Below are 17330 nucleotides of genomic sequence, written 5' to 3'. Positions count from 1 at the left end.
TGAGGACCCCTGGGTGGCATGTCACTGCAGGGCTGAGGGCCAGAGCTATTCTCTCACCCACCTCAACACCAGCCCGAAAGCTGTACTTGCTCCCTGCTCCCTCAGCCTTGTTTATAGCTCCTCAGTCTGTTTTTCCCCCCTTTGTGACTTTTGTCCTTTAACTCTGAACCCTTACTAAGGTCAAAGAAAACAAAGGAAATACATGACTAAGAAGCAAAAAAAGATAAGAAAAGCAATTCATAGAAACTAAGAAAGTCCTTACTATACAATCTGCCAAGAAACAATAAAATAGATTTCTACTTCTACTGAACTCTCACAAGAGTTAAATGTTAGGACTAAAACTCAATTATAGGCTAAACAATATAATCTCATGAAAGACGTTAAGCTACTAATATTTAAAGAAAGTGTTTTAGGCAACCACCAAAATAAAGAAAAGCTGACAACGTAAGTTAAGAATTTCCCTACAAGTTAAGTGGATTTTATTTTTGTGGGTCAGATTCTTTTAATTTTGAGGTAACTGTAAATTTCTATGCAATTTTTTTCCTTTTCTTTTGTTTCCATTTCCTGGAGTTTGTTTCCATATTATTTTGTATGATCAGATGCACATAGGCATTGCGCCTTTGTTTTATATGCAGTTAGAAGGTATCAATACAGGGAAGTCATTTCTCTTGAGGGGGATATCATGGAACACCTTTACAAAAACTGTACTTTTAGAACACCATAGCTGATCCTACCACAACCAGGACATAAACAGAATGACCCTGTCAGCCACTTGCATTCTGATCTTCTAGCTTTACTTGTATTCATTTCTATTTAGTTCTATCTGGTTTGCTCATGTAGATTAGTGTATTCACTATCAAAGCCCAGCATAGGCCTTGCTTTAAGAGACAAAACTCACAGCCAGTGCTAAGATAAAGAAACTTTGGTGCCTAGTGTTATATGACACAGCCTCTACCAGCAGGCCCAGGTAGTTAGTGACCTTCAGATACTGCATCCTGCAAGCAACATCCTGCTCAGAGCAGGGGGTTTCCAAGGATATCAGCTCAGGAACACCGCACTGATCCTTTCCCTGTCACTTTCGTATGCACCTTGTACACTGCTGGCAAAATCTGAGGGACCAGGATTCACCTAATTCATCTCACCCGGGGAGCCTGTGGTGGCTTTCTGAGCTGTAGGCCACCACCCGAAGAAAGTCACAAGCGACTTCTGGGGAGATACATACGTCAAATTCCAGCAGTGCATCAATCTGTCCCTGCAGTATCGGCATGCTCTTCAGCAGCTTCTCTGGAGCCATCGTTCTCATGACGCCATCAGCTCTGTGAGATTGATGCAAACCAAAGAGAAAGAGGAAGCGAAAGATGAAGCGTCCTTGCAGGTAGGAAATTCAAGATCTCATTCACGGTCCTAAGCTGGGCCCCTCCTCCATCCCCCGCCAATCTTGCAGGAAGGATGTGAGGTATCGAGAGATTGGGGGAGGGGTGCTGTTTCCTGTCTAGACTCTGAGTCCTCTTATGTTTTCTGGATGCTCAACCCCACAGGCTATGCCTGCTCCCATCAGCACCACACATGGGGAGAAAGTGAAGCAGACTGAATGGAGTGAAACAAACAAGAAATCTATGTGGGTGCTGGCTGATCACGCTTGTAATTCTAGCTGCACGGAAGGCTGAGATTGTTGGAATTGCTGATTGCAGCCAGCCTGAGCAGAAGAGGTTCAAAAGATCCTTTCATGAGAAGGGATCTTCTGGAAGGGGTGGTGTGCACCTGTTACCCTGGCTCCTAGGAAACCTAGCACGAGCGGACCACACCCATTGTGCACCTAGGCAGGAGATGAGACCCTATTTTAAAAGCAATGAGCAAAATATCAGGGCTGGAGGCACGGTTCAACAGTAAAAGCACCTGCTTAGGAAGAGCAAGGCCCTGAATTCTTTTTTATCCCAGTACTTCCAAAACAGAAGTAAGAATGGTAAAAATGTAAGTTTTCTGAAAAGTCAATTAGTTTGTTTAGGAAATCATGCCTTCAAAGTCTACAAAATGTATCGAAGTGGGAGCAGAGCTTGTGTTATTAATCACCTCCTATGACAATGCTATCATATATAGTTTGCCCAAACAAAGATAGGAGACACGAGAGGCTGGCATTGGAGGCTTTTATATCCGGTCCCCCCACCGACAGAGCTCTCAGGGAGACTCTGTGTCCAGTGATGCCTGTGGGGGAGGCAGTACTGCGGACATCATATGTGCCCAGTGATGCAGGTGGGCTGGTGAGGCTGCCCCGTGGCTAGGAATGCATCCCAGAGTGTCCTCCAAGGTCCACACAGGAGGCAGAGGTCTCGAAGAGCCCGAGGCTGCAGTGGACATGAACAATGGTGGCCACAGCCATGGGAGAATCCAGAGGAAGGCCTGTGACCCAGAATCACTGCTAATGTGGAAGGGATGGAAGGGGAACAAACCCTAATTTCATGAGGCATTCACCCACAGGAGCCTGGTTTACTTTGAATAGGTAAGTTGATATTTTTCACCACCATAATGGAAAAAGTGGTCCCAAGTTAAAGTCAGGTCATGGTTCATGTGAGTTCTTAAAACTAAAACACTCCATTTTCTGCAACATTTAGCCAGTATTTTAGACAGACAATCAGCACAAACTTCGGTTGAACACTTCCAACAAGATTCTAACATCTATTTAGAGGGAAATAAATGGCAATTAGGATTAAAAATTGAGGGTTTCTGTTTCAATGAGGTTTTTATAACCAAGAGATAGTATTTTAATCAGCTGTACGTGTGTGTGTGTGTGTGTGTGTGTGTGTGTGTGTGTGTGTGTGTGTGTGTGTGTGTGTGTGTGTGTGTGTGTGTGTGTGTGTGTGTGTGTGTGTGTGTGTGTGTGTGTGTGTGTGTGTGTGTGTGTGTGTGTGTGTGTGTGTGTAGCATTCCCACATCATAGGGGTTCCATTTTTAGCTCAAACAAAATACTCTTCTTCATAATCAATATACTTTTTGGGGGTAGGGGAATGGTGTATTACTGGGGCTTGAAAATCAGGACTTTGCTCATACTCTCACTTGTTTTTTACTTCAAGGCTGGGACTCTACCACTCAAGCCACACTTCTGTTTCTCACTGTTGATTAATTGGAGAAAAGACTTCTCTGCCTGGGCTGGCTTTGAACCTTGGTCCTCAGCCCCCTGAGTAGCTAGGATGACAGGCATGAGCCCGGCTGTAACCACTATCCTTTTTTAAAAAAATAAGCCTCATTAGTTTTCTCCCTTTTACACTACTTAAAGGTGTTTTACATTTTTAGGAGTCCTGAGCTATTTTTAACAGTCAAAATTCTATACCACGTACATTCTGAGCAGCAAATCATGAACTAGGAAGTAACATATTGCAGCCTCAGACCTGACGTGTGTATTTGTTACTTATCAAACTTCTTCAGGTGATCGCACACTGAGCCTTCATGATCAAAACCAGCTGGCCTCTATGCTGAGCTGAAGCGAGCATGCTCTGAGGGCCTGTTCTGCTCAAAGAAATGTAAGAAAGAAAAAGGAAACACACCCTTTCTTCACTCTGGCAAAGTCAAATGCCATTTGTCTATAAGAGAAAGCCTTTTCATTCAAGTATCTACTGTAGCGCCTTATGAAGGTGGACATATCGTAACCTGGGGAAGAAGAAGAAGAGATAAATCAACAACATGCTTTAAATAGTGATTTGTACTGTACAAATGTTTAGCTCCCCAAGTTATCTATAGAGTTCTAGGAAGAAGTCAGTAACTGTATCAGCGGGCCTCACTGAAAAATCCTACTTTTGGGTGAAAATGCTTTTTGCATGGAGCTAAACTGATGATGAATTGATTTGGTATTGTCCTGTCCCCATTCAAACGTCTTGTCTGCTTTCCCCTGTACTTTTCTTGCTCGTTTCATGTAATAGCCTGTTATATTTAATGCATATCGCCATTTGATAGTGGTCTTACTGTGTGAGGTGCTTGCCTTGCAGTTACAACCCTATTACTCTACAAAGAGAATTTATGACTAGAAGTACTATTATTATTATCATTTTTACTGGCCATGGAATTTGAACTCAGGGCCTGGATGCTGTTCCTGAGCTTTATTGCCCAAGGCAAGGCTCTACCACTTTAAGCCACAGCGCCAGTTCTGTTTTTTTTGATGGTTAATTGGAAATAAGAGTCTCACAGATTTTCATGCCTGGGCTGGCTACAAACCACAATCTTCAAATCTCAACTGCCTGAGTAGGTAGGATTACAGGCATGAGGCCCAGCGAATGGAATTGTTTTTTAAAATAATTTGAATGGCATCAGGTATGGTGGCTCATGGCTGTAATCTTAGGTAACTGAGAAGCAGGGACTAGGGAATTGGGATTCAATGCCAGCCCAAGCAAAAACAACAACAAGAACAACAAAACCCCCCAAAAAGACCTCATCTCAGCAAAAAATATATGGTCAGGGTGACACGAATCTGTTACTCTAGCCACAAAGGAGTGTAAAAGAGAGAATCACAATCCAGGCCAACCTTGGCAAGGAAAGCAAAAATCTGTGAAAGCAATAGGGGCTGTTGCTGTAGCTCAAGTGATCAAGCACCCACCTGACAAGTATACATGCCAGGTCCTGAGTTTGAATTCCAGTATCACTGATATAAAATCGATGGCTTTTTAAATTCCATTGTCCACTGTATCTTCATAAACAAACTGTGGATCTAAGGAACACTGCTGCTTTCTTAGGTGGACATTTAAAATGGCAAAAGTAAATTTAATGTATGTTTTATATGCTGAGTTATCTGTACAATCAAATATTTTAAGGTTTCTTGTATATAGTATTTTATTAATCATCCAATGAACCTCTCAGTTGCAATGATTTTGGATTATTAATCACATGCAAAACTTAACAGTTTTAGCAATGTATGTATGTGTGTGCATACATATGCATGTCCATACATATTTATGAATGATAAAGCTCAGGGACAGCATCCAAGCCCTGAGTTCAAGTCCCATGTCTGACAATAATAATAATAATTCCAGTCATGTGTATACATACGTATGCAAATACGTATGCACACACATAATTTAAATAGTTCATGTATAATTTAAATATTCTTACCATGGGATCCACTTTTGTCCAAAAAGTTGCTGAGATTAAATAGTGTATTTCTAGAGGCCAAATACTGAATAAATCTCTGAAAAACAAATAATTAAAATTAAGCACCTGTATTCTCAAACATACTTCTGAGCCACTTCTGACTTTAAGGCAAACTTTATCGAGATTTCCATCGTGAGCCCTCTTGCCTAGCTATGGACTTCCTCTTTCTCTGATTATAACACTCAACACTACCAACTCAGCGAAAGCACATGCAAACTGGGGACCTTCAGTTTCATACACGACAGAGACACTGCACGTTCAACTGGAATCAGTAGGTATTCCATATAAAAGGAATGATTTTTATCAATATTTTCCAAAACTAAGTACTTTATGAAAGCAACTGTCTCTCAAAGGCACAAAGGACCATTTTCTATGAGGAAAACAGTCTCACCCTTTCTCCTTCCTTCAGGCTGTTGCTCACTAATAGGTTTGTACAGTATATGCATTTTAGGTACCGGTAATGATTAATAGCTCAATCTCTCTAAGACAAAGTCTAACTTAATGTATTTTTAAATAGGTAAATCAAGAATAAAATTACACCATGGATGATATGGAAGCACAGATTTCCCCCCTTCTTTTTTGGCTCATTAGTGAAAATTCAAAGGATCTTAAATCATCACCACATTCTTCGGTTTATGTCTCCCTCCTCCACCAAAAGAGATAGCAGAGTTGCCTCAGTTTACCTCATTTCCATGCACCATGAGATGATGTGTTGTCACCAAGGCTTTGAACACAACCACCCAGCTACTATTGGTTGCCCGCTCAAAGAGCGTGTCTGCCATCTGAGGGATATTAACATTGGTTTCGTTGGTTGCCTGGATCAAATCTGCAACAACAGAAGATCTTCATAAATCGTTATATTTTAAAAAAATCCCCCTCAAACATTAACCACTTAAACCTCTTTACTAAAATGTGACTTTGAAATCACTCAGAGAACGGTCAAGTAAAAAATTAAGCCAGGTGCCAGTGAATGATGCCTGAAATCTAGCTACTCAGAAGGTTGAAAGCTGGAGAATCAAGGTTAAATTATAGCCTGGGCAGAAAAGTCCATGAGGCTCCATCACCAATTAACCAGCAAAAACGTTGGACTGCAGGCCTGGTTCAAGTGACAGAGCACCAGACCTGACCAAAAAAGTTGACTGAGTGTATGAGATCTTGAGTTCAGGCCCCAGAAACAGCAAACACACAAAAAATAAGCAGTATCTTTATATATGGACATTTTTAGTATATTATTTAACTAATATATTTTTATTTTTTTGCAGGGACTTGAACTCATTGCATCAAACTTGCTGGCTGGCTTGCTCAGCTGATGCTCTATCACTTGAGCAATGCTTCCTGACAGTTTTTTTGTTCTGTTCTAGAGTTTTGGAGATGGAGTTTTGAGAACTTCTCTGCCCAGGTTGGCTTTCAACCTCTGTCCTTATTTTAGCTCCTGAGAGGGTTGTATAAGCCATCAGCTCTTGGCCTCACTATTAAAACTTGGTGTAAGAATAGCTTTTCAACTGAATTCTCTTCTACCTCTTCCTGAATTTTATATTTGCTAATATTGGTGCCTTTTTTGTGCAAATGATAAACTGCAGGAGAGCTAAGCCTCCTGCTCCAAGCACAATGTCTCAAATGTAGCTGTTTAGCCTAACTATACCACCATATGGGAGAAAAAAATAAACATATTTTTGAGACAGGTGTGCTTCCCTTGGATATTAATATTCAAATACGTTGGTAGATATAGTTTCTAGACTAGGAGCAAATAGTAAAAGAGAAAAACAACTCTGTACGCTCATCAAAGCTTTTGTAGAATACAAAGCCAGTGTTAAGTTCTGATAATTTTGACCTGAGTTTCTAAGACAGCAAAGCCTTCATAATACATTCATGGTCCGTATCTTCACATGAGTACAACTCCAGGTGATTGGGGTTTCATATAGTTCCAATAGGGCGTTCTCAGAGTTCAGAAGATGTGCTGAGTGTGCAATATGTTGTTAGCTGGTGCTCAGGAGCAGAAGCTGGGTCAAGCTGGGATGCGTGCAGAGCACAGCTGACTGCTTCAGAGCAGGAGGCCCCACTACCCACCAGAGACCCACAGGAGGCTCTGCAGCTCCCCCCACCCCCCACCCCGGCTCAAACTCACTCTCTCTCACACACACACATCCACTAGTAACGTGCGAGCTGCACACCTGATCCATGCGTTTCTCTATTTCACAACGATGAGCTAGCACTCAAGCAATTTTTAGTGCTTGGACTGAAGGCTAGGTATCATTGTTCTGAACCAAACCAGGCTTATACTTCTGATTGGTATGTACTTCAAAATTGCAGTCATCATCCTTATCCTGACTATAACACTAATTCCCCCCATACAATATGTTCCCCATCATTTTTCTTTTTTTTTTTTTTTTTTTTTGCATTCCTTATGTCCTTCAGCCAGCATTCCCTGATCCTTTCCAAGCCTCACCTGACTCCCTGCACTTGGAAATCGTTTCACTACTGGTTCTGACTAATGCACAAGCACCACACCCAAACACCTAGAAGATGGAAACGCATGCCAGCGCTTGTCTCCTGGGCAGTGACCCCAAAGCCCGCACACCATAAGTGCTTACTGAGCAAATGAACACGAAGCACACTTCACCCAGAGACATAAGCAGGCTTTGGAAACAGAGAAATCTCTGTGTCATCATACTGTTGCTAACATGATACTGTGGCACTGTATTTGATTTGAAATTCTGTGCCAGTCCCAAACTCTTCTGTTCTCTTGTTTATTGAACTCCAAGGTGAAGATATAGGGGAGATGAGAGAGGCTCAGACAACACTAAAATCTCTCCGGGAGACAAGAGGAGAAAAGCAACACAGTAGAGCAGAAAGCCCAGACCAGAACCCAGCGCAGCCCTGACCAGATGAGTAATTCCAGGTAGATTATTTGATGTCTTTGCCTCAAGCATCATTTTTAAAATGGGTAACAATTACTACCTTTCAGAATGCTACCAAGACCACAAACTATCTGTAAGTGCTCAAAATAACTTTTTGTAAGTTCTGTTGCAGGCATATTACATTTTGAGAATTTAGGGTGAGGGTGGTATTAGGAAATTTTGATTGGGACCCTGAAGTAATCTATAAAATAGGGCAGGAGTGAGGACTTTTCTTGGGAGTGGTACTGGGGATCGAACTCAGGACCTTGTACTTGGTAAAAAAAAAAAAAAAGTGCTGTACCAGTTGAGCCGTGTCCTAGTTTGTCAGGTAAGGTTTCTTGCTGACGTTGCACAGGGTGGCTTTGAACCCATGTTCTCCTTCTTCTACTTTCCAAACAGCTGGGATCACAGGCACCCAATACCACATCAGGGCTGGCAAGAACATTTTAAAAACAAAAACAGATGCATGCAAAGAATGGATCCTTAAGAGGCGTGTGTTTGGAGAGCCGTGGTGGTTGGTGAGGAATGGGTGGGAGAATGGCCAGTGAGGACTGTCCATGTCACACTGAAGAATGTCACTTCCTCCTATGGACAAGGGAGCCCATTTTAGTCTTTTAGGAAAAAATTACCAAGTAGATTTGTCTTTTTGCCAGGCACCAGCAGCTGGTGCCTGTAATCCTAGCTACTCAGGAGGCTGAGATGTGAGAATCGCAGCTCGATGCCAGCCTGGGCAGGAAAGTCTGTGAGACTCTTATCTTCAATTAACCACTAAAAAACCGAGTGGTGCTGTGGCTTAAGTGGTAGAGTGCTAGCTTTGAGTAAAAGCACTCAGGGACAGGGCCCAGGCCCTGAGTTCTACTCTATGACCAACTTAAAAAAAAAAAAAGAAAAAGATTTGGCTTTTACAGTCAACTACCTTATAAAATGGTACTAAACACAATTGGCAAGACACAGCAGAAGCACAAGTCAAGAACCATCGATCTCTGCATGAAAAGTATACCAGAAGATAGAAAGACAGGAAGCCAGGCAGCCCAGCTGAGCTGAATTGAGCTGAGCTGAGCTGGAATGGGGAAGAGCAGCAGAGATTGCAAAGGAGAGACAGGAGATTTAGAGGAACTGGACTCACAGGTGGGCACGTGAACCTGAAATCTGCCAGCCGGATTTCTGCTTGGAGGCAGGGGTCCAGTCAATGCTATTTTCAGAAGTTGGCCTCAGGTGGACCTATACTATTTTAGAGATGATAAACTTCAAAGTGCTGTTGGAGATAGAAGTGGCGAGGTCTGATAGGGAAGCAGAAACGTGCTGAAGTGGAAACATTCTGAAGCATTTGGTCCATATACCAATCTGGGAGTTATCAGCAATCAAATGGGAACTGGAGTTATGAGGAGAGAGAGGTCACATAAGGAAAGAAGAAAAGTGTGTATCAGAGCAAAGCTAAGCAGGACCAGCATGGGTGATGAAAATGGAAGAAAGTGAATAAAAGAACAAAGTGATACAGAGAAGCCCAGAGAAGTGGAACAATGGATTAATTAAAGAGAACTTTAAGACGTTCAAGAAGAAATTCGAAGTCCCCAGAGCCAAACACTGCCCACAGTCCTGTTTGTCTGAAACAGAACCGACATGCCAGGCTGAACAGACTCGTGGAAGAGGAGGGGTCCAAGGGAAAGGCTGTGTGTTGTTTAAAGATGGGCGGTATTTAAGCATGTTTCAGGTCAAATAGAAAAGGTCACAAAGAGGGGAGGGCTAACGTCTGGAAAAATCTAGAGGCAGGATGCGCTGTAGAACCCAGGGCTTAGAGGTCGAGGCCACAGAATGAGGGTGGATAAGAAGGGTAGAGAGAGAAGCCATTATTCTTCTGAAAAAGAATGTCTTCCTGGAGGCAGTGAAGTGTGTTCATGCTACCAAACCTTCATCCTCAGTACGAGTTTTTCCTGGAGAGGAGACGGTCTCGCTGTCTACTCGGACTGGCCTGTACCCTCAGGCTCCAGGGATCCTCTCTCTGACCTGAGCCTCCCAAAGCAGCAGGGACTAGAAGTGTGAGTCACTTTACGGGGCTATCATCATCTTTATGTGACAGGCTGCCAAGCTACAGCTTGCTCAGAAAATCAGGCATGCTTCTTCTTTTCCTAATGTCTTCCTTGCGCACAGACAGCCATGTTTGCTCTGAGCCCAACTAAGCCCACACAGATGCAGTGACACAGCTAACACACCTCACCCCCCAAACTCGCTGCTTTCAGTTATTTTCCATGTAGCCCTTGAGTTTTGTGTAAATCAACCTTCAGTGATCCTCCTACTTCTCTACCTCAAGTGTCACCAGGATTACATGCACACACAGCTTTCTGATTCAGTGGAGTCTCCCTAACTTCTTTCCTTGGCTGGCCTCGTACTGCTATCCTCCAGATCTCTGCCTCCAGTGTAGGTGTGAGCCATTATACCTCGCTTTCCCAGCCGGAATTCTGAATGCAGTAAATATTTCATATAAACAAAAGCACTTTAGAGTCCCTCAATTACTTAAGAGTAGAAAGGAGTCCTGAGGCTGGTTTGTGAACTATAATTTTTTATACCTACATACAAACAGAAGAGCTCAGTTGTCGGCTATGCATACATTTATTTTGAGATGATTTAACCTAGAGATAGCATCCATTTATGTTCTCTCTAGAGCATATATTTTCTTTCCTTTTCCTTTTTCTTTTTCCTTTTGTTGGTTGTAGGGCCTGAACTCTAGGCCTGGGTACTATCCCTCAGCTCTTTAGCTCAAGGCTAGTGCCCTACCACTTGAGCCACAGTGCTGCTTCTGGCTTTTTCTGCTTATGTGGTGCTAAAGAATCAAACCTAGGGCCTCATGCATGCAAGGCAAGCACTCTACCACTGATCTACCTTCCCAGCCCCTAGAGTATACATTTTTCTCCTGCTCTACTTCCTCATCAAACTGTTTCTGCTTAAATAATTTCAAGACATTAAACAAAAATATAAGTATTCAGAACAAATTCTTGAGAATTGAGAGTCTAAATGCTCTTTATGGAAGAAATACAATGCTCTATATTTGAAGTCTTAAGCATTCAAAGTTTTAATTGAATTTAGGAATATGTACTCTTTTGAAAGTCAGCTTTATAAAAGTACAGATAACAAGCTGGGCATATATGCTATTTGATAAGTTTTGACAAACACGCAATCGTCAATCTATCACCCATATCAAGGTCATGAGCTTCTGCAGTACCTGATAATTTATCCACGCCTGTCAAGCGCCTCCTCCCATTCTCTTCCTCCCTCCCCTCCATCCCTTACCAGCTACCAATATGCTTTCAATCAATACGAATCAATCTGCATTTTCTAAATTTCACCTAGGAGAATCAAACCATTGTTTGTAGTGAGGAAGAGGGATCTGGATGCTTTCAGTCAGCATAACTTGAGATCTGACCGTGTTACTGCACCTAACCATGAGAGAGCACAGAAAAAGTTTTGTTATTTACCTATTAATGCACATCATCTGGGGTTATTCCAGTTTGGGCTATTACACATCCATCTGCTTTGAACATTTATATAGTTACTTGTATGTAGATGGGAGTGTACTTTTATTTCCCTTGGGTAATTTCCTAGAAGAGTATTTGTTGTCATTATTGATTACTTATTTACTTATATTGTAAAGGTGATGTACAGAGTGGTTACAGTTATATAAGTTCAGGTATTGAGTACATTTCCTTTTCATTCTCTGAACTCAGGGCCTTCTTCATGCAAGGGAGTCAGGTGCTCTACCATTTGAGCCACGTCTCCAGCCCTGCTTCCAAATTAGACTGTCCTCCATAGCTAGGATAATGAGTGCACATCAAGCTTTCCATTGGCTGGGATGGGTCCCTGCAAACTCTGTTGCCTGGCCAACAGTGGTCCTCCTTACCTCATATCCCAAGTCACGAGAATGACAGGGCATTCGCCACTGAGCCCGCTTGGCCATTTATTTATAGTTCACCTTAAGAAATGACTTGCAGACCAGGCACAGTGGCTTACTCCTGTAATTCCAGCTGCTTGGATGACAGATCAGAAGGACTGTGATCCGAGGATAGCCAAGATGAAAAGGTTAGTGAGATCTCCCATCCCCACCTCATCTGTGTCCAACAGTAAACCAGGCCTGGTGGGCTCTGCCTGTGGGCTCCCATTCACAAGGACTGCCGTAAGTAAAGGGGTCACGGTACAGGCTGCCTGGGCAGAAATTCAAGATCCTGTTAGAAAACAGTGAAGTCAAAGAGGCCTGGGCACTGAGCTCAAGGTGTACAATGTCTGTCTAGCAAGCCTGAGGCTCTCAGTTCCAACACAGAACTATAATAACAACAACAACAACAACAATACTCCCAAAGTGTTTCTACCAAGTTATGTTCCCACCAGCAGTGTAATCATGGTCCAATTATTATGGATCCTTGCCAAAATGTGATAATGGTCTCTTACACTTTTTTCTTTTTGCCATTCTTTTTTTTTTTTGCCAGTACTGGGGCTTGAACTCAGGGCCTGGGCATATCCTTGAGTTTCTTTTTTTTTTAATTTTATTATTATTTTTTTTTATCTTTTTTTTTTTTAAATTTTATTTTATTTTATTTGAGAACATACTGTACAGAGGGGTTACAATTACATGGGCAGGATAATGCATACATTTCTTATATCCTTGAGTTTCTTTTGCTCAAGGCTAGCACTCTGCCACTTGGGCCACAGTGCCACTTCTGGCTTTTTCTTTATGTGGTACTGAGGAATCGAATCCAGAGCTTCATGCATGCTAGGCAAGCGCTCTACCACTGACGCACATTCCCAGCCCCTTTTTGCCATTCTTAGCAAGTATGCTGTCCAATCCCATGATAGTTTCTGTGTGCCTTTTCCCGAGTGAACAGAAACATCATTTACTTGGCTTTCATTTAGTTTGTCATTTATTTCAGGCAGAAAAGTGAACACAGGTTCTCTCTCTCTTTTTTTTTTTTTAACTCTAGCTTGCTTTAGAGTCTAAGTCTCTCTCTTTGGTAGTTTCAAGCAATTGAAAATTTCTTTCAAACACCCTTCTGAGGTAAGATAATTCATCCATAGGAGAATGAAATAAATGAGTATAACTGGGAAGACAGCTTTAACTTTTAGGAGTTGTACATAATTATTCACTAAATTGAGACTAGCAACAAACCTGTACAGCCCTGAAATGCGGCATGACCTGCACTCTCCAGTACCATGTGAGGCTGATAACCACACAGGCTGGGTGTCCAGTTGGCTCTCCATGGCCCGTGAAACCCCCTGCGTGGATTGCTATGTCATCTCTTCTCTGAATCATATCCAGCTCAACTAGAAGCGTCTGTAGAAAACTAACTGCTCCAAAGCACTCACTCCACTGAGCCTGGCTTCCCCCGGGCCTCCTGCTGTCCACTGAAATAAATACAAACACCTCAAGTATAGATCTTATACCTTATACTTACGCTTTGAGCATGAGACCTTTACTTAGATTGTAAGTATAAGGTGTAAACCTATACTTTACCTCACGGATAAGGCCTTTCATTAGAAGTCTCAGCTACTGTCCTGATCTTTTCAAATCCACAAACTGTGTTCCAACAACATGGATACCTTTTCACGCTCTTCTTGTCATGAAGAATTCCTCCGCTATCACCACCTATGCCGATGAGCTCTCAATATTCTGCCAGCTGGGAGTCTTTTCTGACCTTTCCTTCAAGGAGAAAGGTTCCTTGATCTTCCCTTTTATTCAGGGCAGGACAAAGGACTAGGAGTCACAAACCTAGTTCATGACCCAGCTTTGCTACTTATGGACAAGTTGATTTGACCATTCTGTGCCTCTGGTTTTACACCAAGCAATGAGGATAACATTAATTACTACCTTATATACTGTATACTTTGAGGCTCTTATTACACAGAATCGTAATTATTAGTTTACATATGTCTGTTCTCCATGCAGCTCCAGGTCTACCAAGGTAAGAATGTAGTAATATCCGACCACAGGCTCCGGCTATAAAGCAATCATTTCAGACAACTAGTACTAGCTTATCTGTATCAACTTAAAATAATTTTATACTAAAGCTAGTGGCAAGTATTAGAGACCATTTTTCAGTAGTCTTCGTTGTCACAATTAAATCAGCAAGGTAGAAATGATTTAGTTTCCATTAAATTGTCAAAGATACATTAAGCAGCAAGTGAGTTCAGAAAGGCATCTTCTATACCATTCAAAACTCCACCCCTGGGGCCAGGAAAGTGGCTCAGTGGTACAGTGCTTGCCTTGCTTGCATGAGACCCTGGGTTTGATTCCTCAGCATCACAGAAGCAGAAAAAGCTGGAAGTGGTGCTGTGGCTCAAGCAATAGAGTGTTAGCCTTGAGCTGAAGGGTTGAGGGACAGTGCCCAGACCCAGAGTTCGGGCCCCATGACTGACCAAAAAAAATAAACAAAAATAAAACAAAAAAACAAAAACAAAAAACTCCACCCCTAAGTAAAACTCCACTTAGACTGTAGGCCAGTAGAGAGAAAGAAGATGAGCTGTTCTTTTATCATCTAATTATCTTCTTGTTGTTTTTTTTTTAACAAAAGCGAATGGAGAACTATATTCCAAGTCCAGTGGCTATTGTTCATTTCTTAAACACTTCTGCAACATCATAGCCATTTGGAATATTTAAAATCTTCCTTCCCTTCTCTCCTCTCCTCTTCTCTCCCGTCTGTTATGGACTGAATGTTCATGTCCCCTACAAAGTCCAAATATTGAAATGTGAACTCCTAATGTCACAGTATTTGGAGGTCTGGCTTTTGGCTGGTGATTACCCTGAGTACAGAGCCATGATGAAGGAATTGGTGCCTTTATAAAAGAGAGCCTGGAAAGCCCTTCAGTTCCTTCTGCTCCAGAGTGGGTGGGGGAAATGGTGTGAAGCCAGCAGTCTGAAATCTAGAAGAAAGCCTTCACCAAATCTGGCCATGCTGTACATACTATATACACTACACATGCCACATACACTATACACAACACATGCTACACTCGCTATATACCCCATACACACTATACACCCTATGTACAGCATACACTGTACATACTATACATCCTATAATGCTATACATCCTATATATGTTGTACACCCTATATACACTACATACCTTATATACTCTGTATACCCTATACACACAACACACCCTACATGCCCTACATACACTATACACCCTATATGCCCTATTACATTCTACACCCTATACACACAACACAGCCTATGTGCCCTATATACACTATATACTCTATACGCCCTATACACACTGCACACCCTATACATACTATATACACTATACATGCTATACACCCACTGTACATGCTGTACACACTATACACACTGTGCATACTATACATGTTATACACCCTATACATCCTATATACACTATACATCCATACACAGTACATAGCCTATATACCCTATATACACTATATACCCTGTACACACTATATATCCTTCATTCTGTACATGATATACACATTAGACTATATATCCCATGCATACTACACACCCTATATAAGCTATATATATACACTCTATGCATACATGTTATACACACTATACACCCTATAATGCTATACACATTATACACCTACACATTGTTCATGCTATACACACTATAGAGACGACTATACAGACCATACACCCTATAATCCCCCACTACATACCCTATTTACTCTATACTCCCTGTATACCCTATACATCCTATATATGCTATATACCCTATACATGTGATACACACTATACACCCTACACATGCTATACACCCCATATACCTATAATACACTATACAACATATACACATTATATTGTATATACACCCTCTGTATGCTATATACACTACATATCCTATATATACTATATACACTATAAACCCAATACAAACTATATACCCTACACATACTATGCATACTCTACATCCCAGACACCCTATACATACTATACATACTTCCAGACAAATGAACTGTGTGAAGTCCATTTCTGTCATTTATAAGCCATCCCTAACCCTCCATAACTAACAGTTCTCCTTTCTTTCCCCCTCCCTGCTTCCCTGCCTGCCTATCCATTAACCATGTCAGACGATTCAAACACACATACGCTTCAAAACAAGAACAGATCCTTTCGATGTGGCCAATACAATGAATAATGACACAGATGAATCAGAAGCTTTCTTCCCGGGATCAGCATGAGTGAAAGGCAGTACTGTGGGCTCCCCACCAGCCATTTCCCTTCTCTCCCGCAGGAGAAAAATGCCGAGCTCATCCCTGCTCGTTTGTCAGCATTATAAATACGTCAGAATCTCGTCACCTCGGCTTTGCCGGTAGCTACATGCATGATTAGCGGTCTGCTGAGAGGACACTGTCCTCAGGAATAAAGAAAAATGTAACAGAGCAGAAATGTGGCTCAGCCCCTTCTACCATCACACATTTCCTTCACACGTGAGGTCCTGGCCGGCGGGAGACAGACTGTCAATCAGATGAAGGTGTCAGTGTACACGGAAGCACCAGAGGCTGAGTGACATTGCTGAGCTGCCAATCAAACCCCAAAGCGACCCCTGCCTCCAGACGGCCTTTGAAGGAACACAGCACTGTCCTGTGCTGCGGTGAATGGCTGATGTGATTGCTGTGTTACCCTGGCCCGCTTTCTCTCCTTGTAACAGTAGGGATCAGGACCCCAAGGACAGACTCTCCATGAAGATCCCAAAACAAAGCAAAACAAAACCTCCAAAGCATCATCCACCCCAAAGGCTGCACAAATCACAACCCAGGAACCAGAAATATGGAAAGGAAAGGCAGTACAGCTCCTCCAAAAGCTCATGACTCCTTATAACCAAAATCAAAAGATGCTGACAACAGCGGAAACACTAGACAAATCCGAAGTTGACTTTTAAAAGTTGATCAGTTACCTCAAAGAAGATGCAAGTAAACAGATGGATTCAAACAAGGAAGTCAGCCTCAGAGCTGGGTGGGAAAGTCTGAGACTTAAATGAGGAATCAGGGAAGGTCGGCAAACAATTGTATTAAGTCCTTACTTTGAGCTCTGTTATTTGCAGCTAAACAGGATGCACAAACAACACAAAAGGAACCAGCCCTAAAACCTCTGAAGACTCCTCCGGCCCTACTGTCTTTGGGGAGCTTGTGGCTCTTTATAATCCCACAGCACCTGTCCTTTCCAGCATGCTTGACAGCCTGGCAGTGCCTGAATTTGGGATAAGAACCCTTTGCTTAGAAGTTTAGCCTTTAGTGAGTCGGTGAGAGGAACTAAGAGGATTATGAAAGGATTCTATTTTAGAAGGAGATAGG

The 17330-nt window shown here is 42.2% G+C and overlaps 1 protein-coding gene across 5 annotated transcripts in view; it reads right to left on the bottom strand.

Moving 5' to 3' along the window:
• The window catches only part of Snap91 (synaptosome associated protein 91), a 114415-nt gene that overhangs the window by 65079 nt on the left and 32006 nt on the right, over window positions 1-17330 (bottom strand). For all 5 annotated transcript variants that reach the window (XM_042671126.1, XM_042671129.1, XM_042671124.1 and 2 more), the window contains exons 3-6: window positions 5817-5959; window positions 5095-5170; window positions 3540-3642; window positions 1223-1316 (exon numbers count right to left, since the gene is read on the bottom strand). In XM_042671126.1, the coding sequence (XP_042527060.1) occupies window positions 1223-1316; window positions 3540-3642; window positions 5095-5170; window positions 5817-5959 (416 nt within the window). The remainder of the gene's footprint in view (window positions 1-1222; window positions 1317-3539; window positions 3643-5094; window positions 5171-5816; window positions 5960-17330) is intronic.

The sequence above is a fragment of the Dipodomys spectabilis genome, unplaced genomic scaffold (assembly GCF_019054845.1).
Source record: "Dipodomys spectabilis isolate Male_0828 unplaced genomic scaffold, ASM1905484v1 ptg000600l, whole genome shotgun sequence".
In the NCBI taxonomy this organism is placed as follows: Eukaryota; Metazoa; Chordata; class Mammalia; order Rodentia; family Heteromyidae; genus Dipodomys; species Dipodomys spectabilis.
This window is presented reverse-complemented; position numbering and strand designations above follow the sequence as displayed.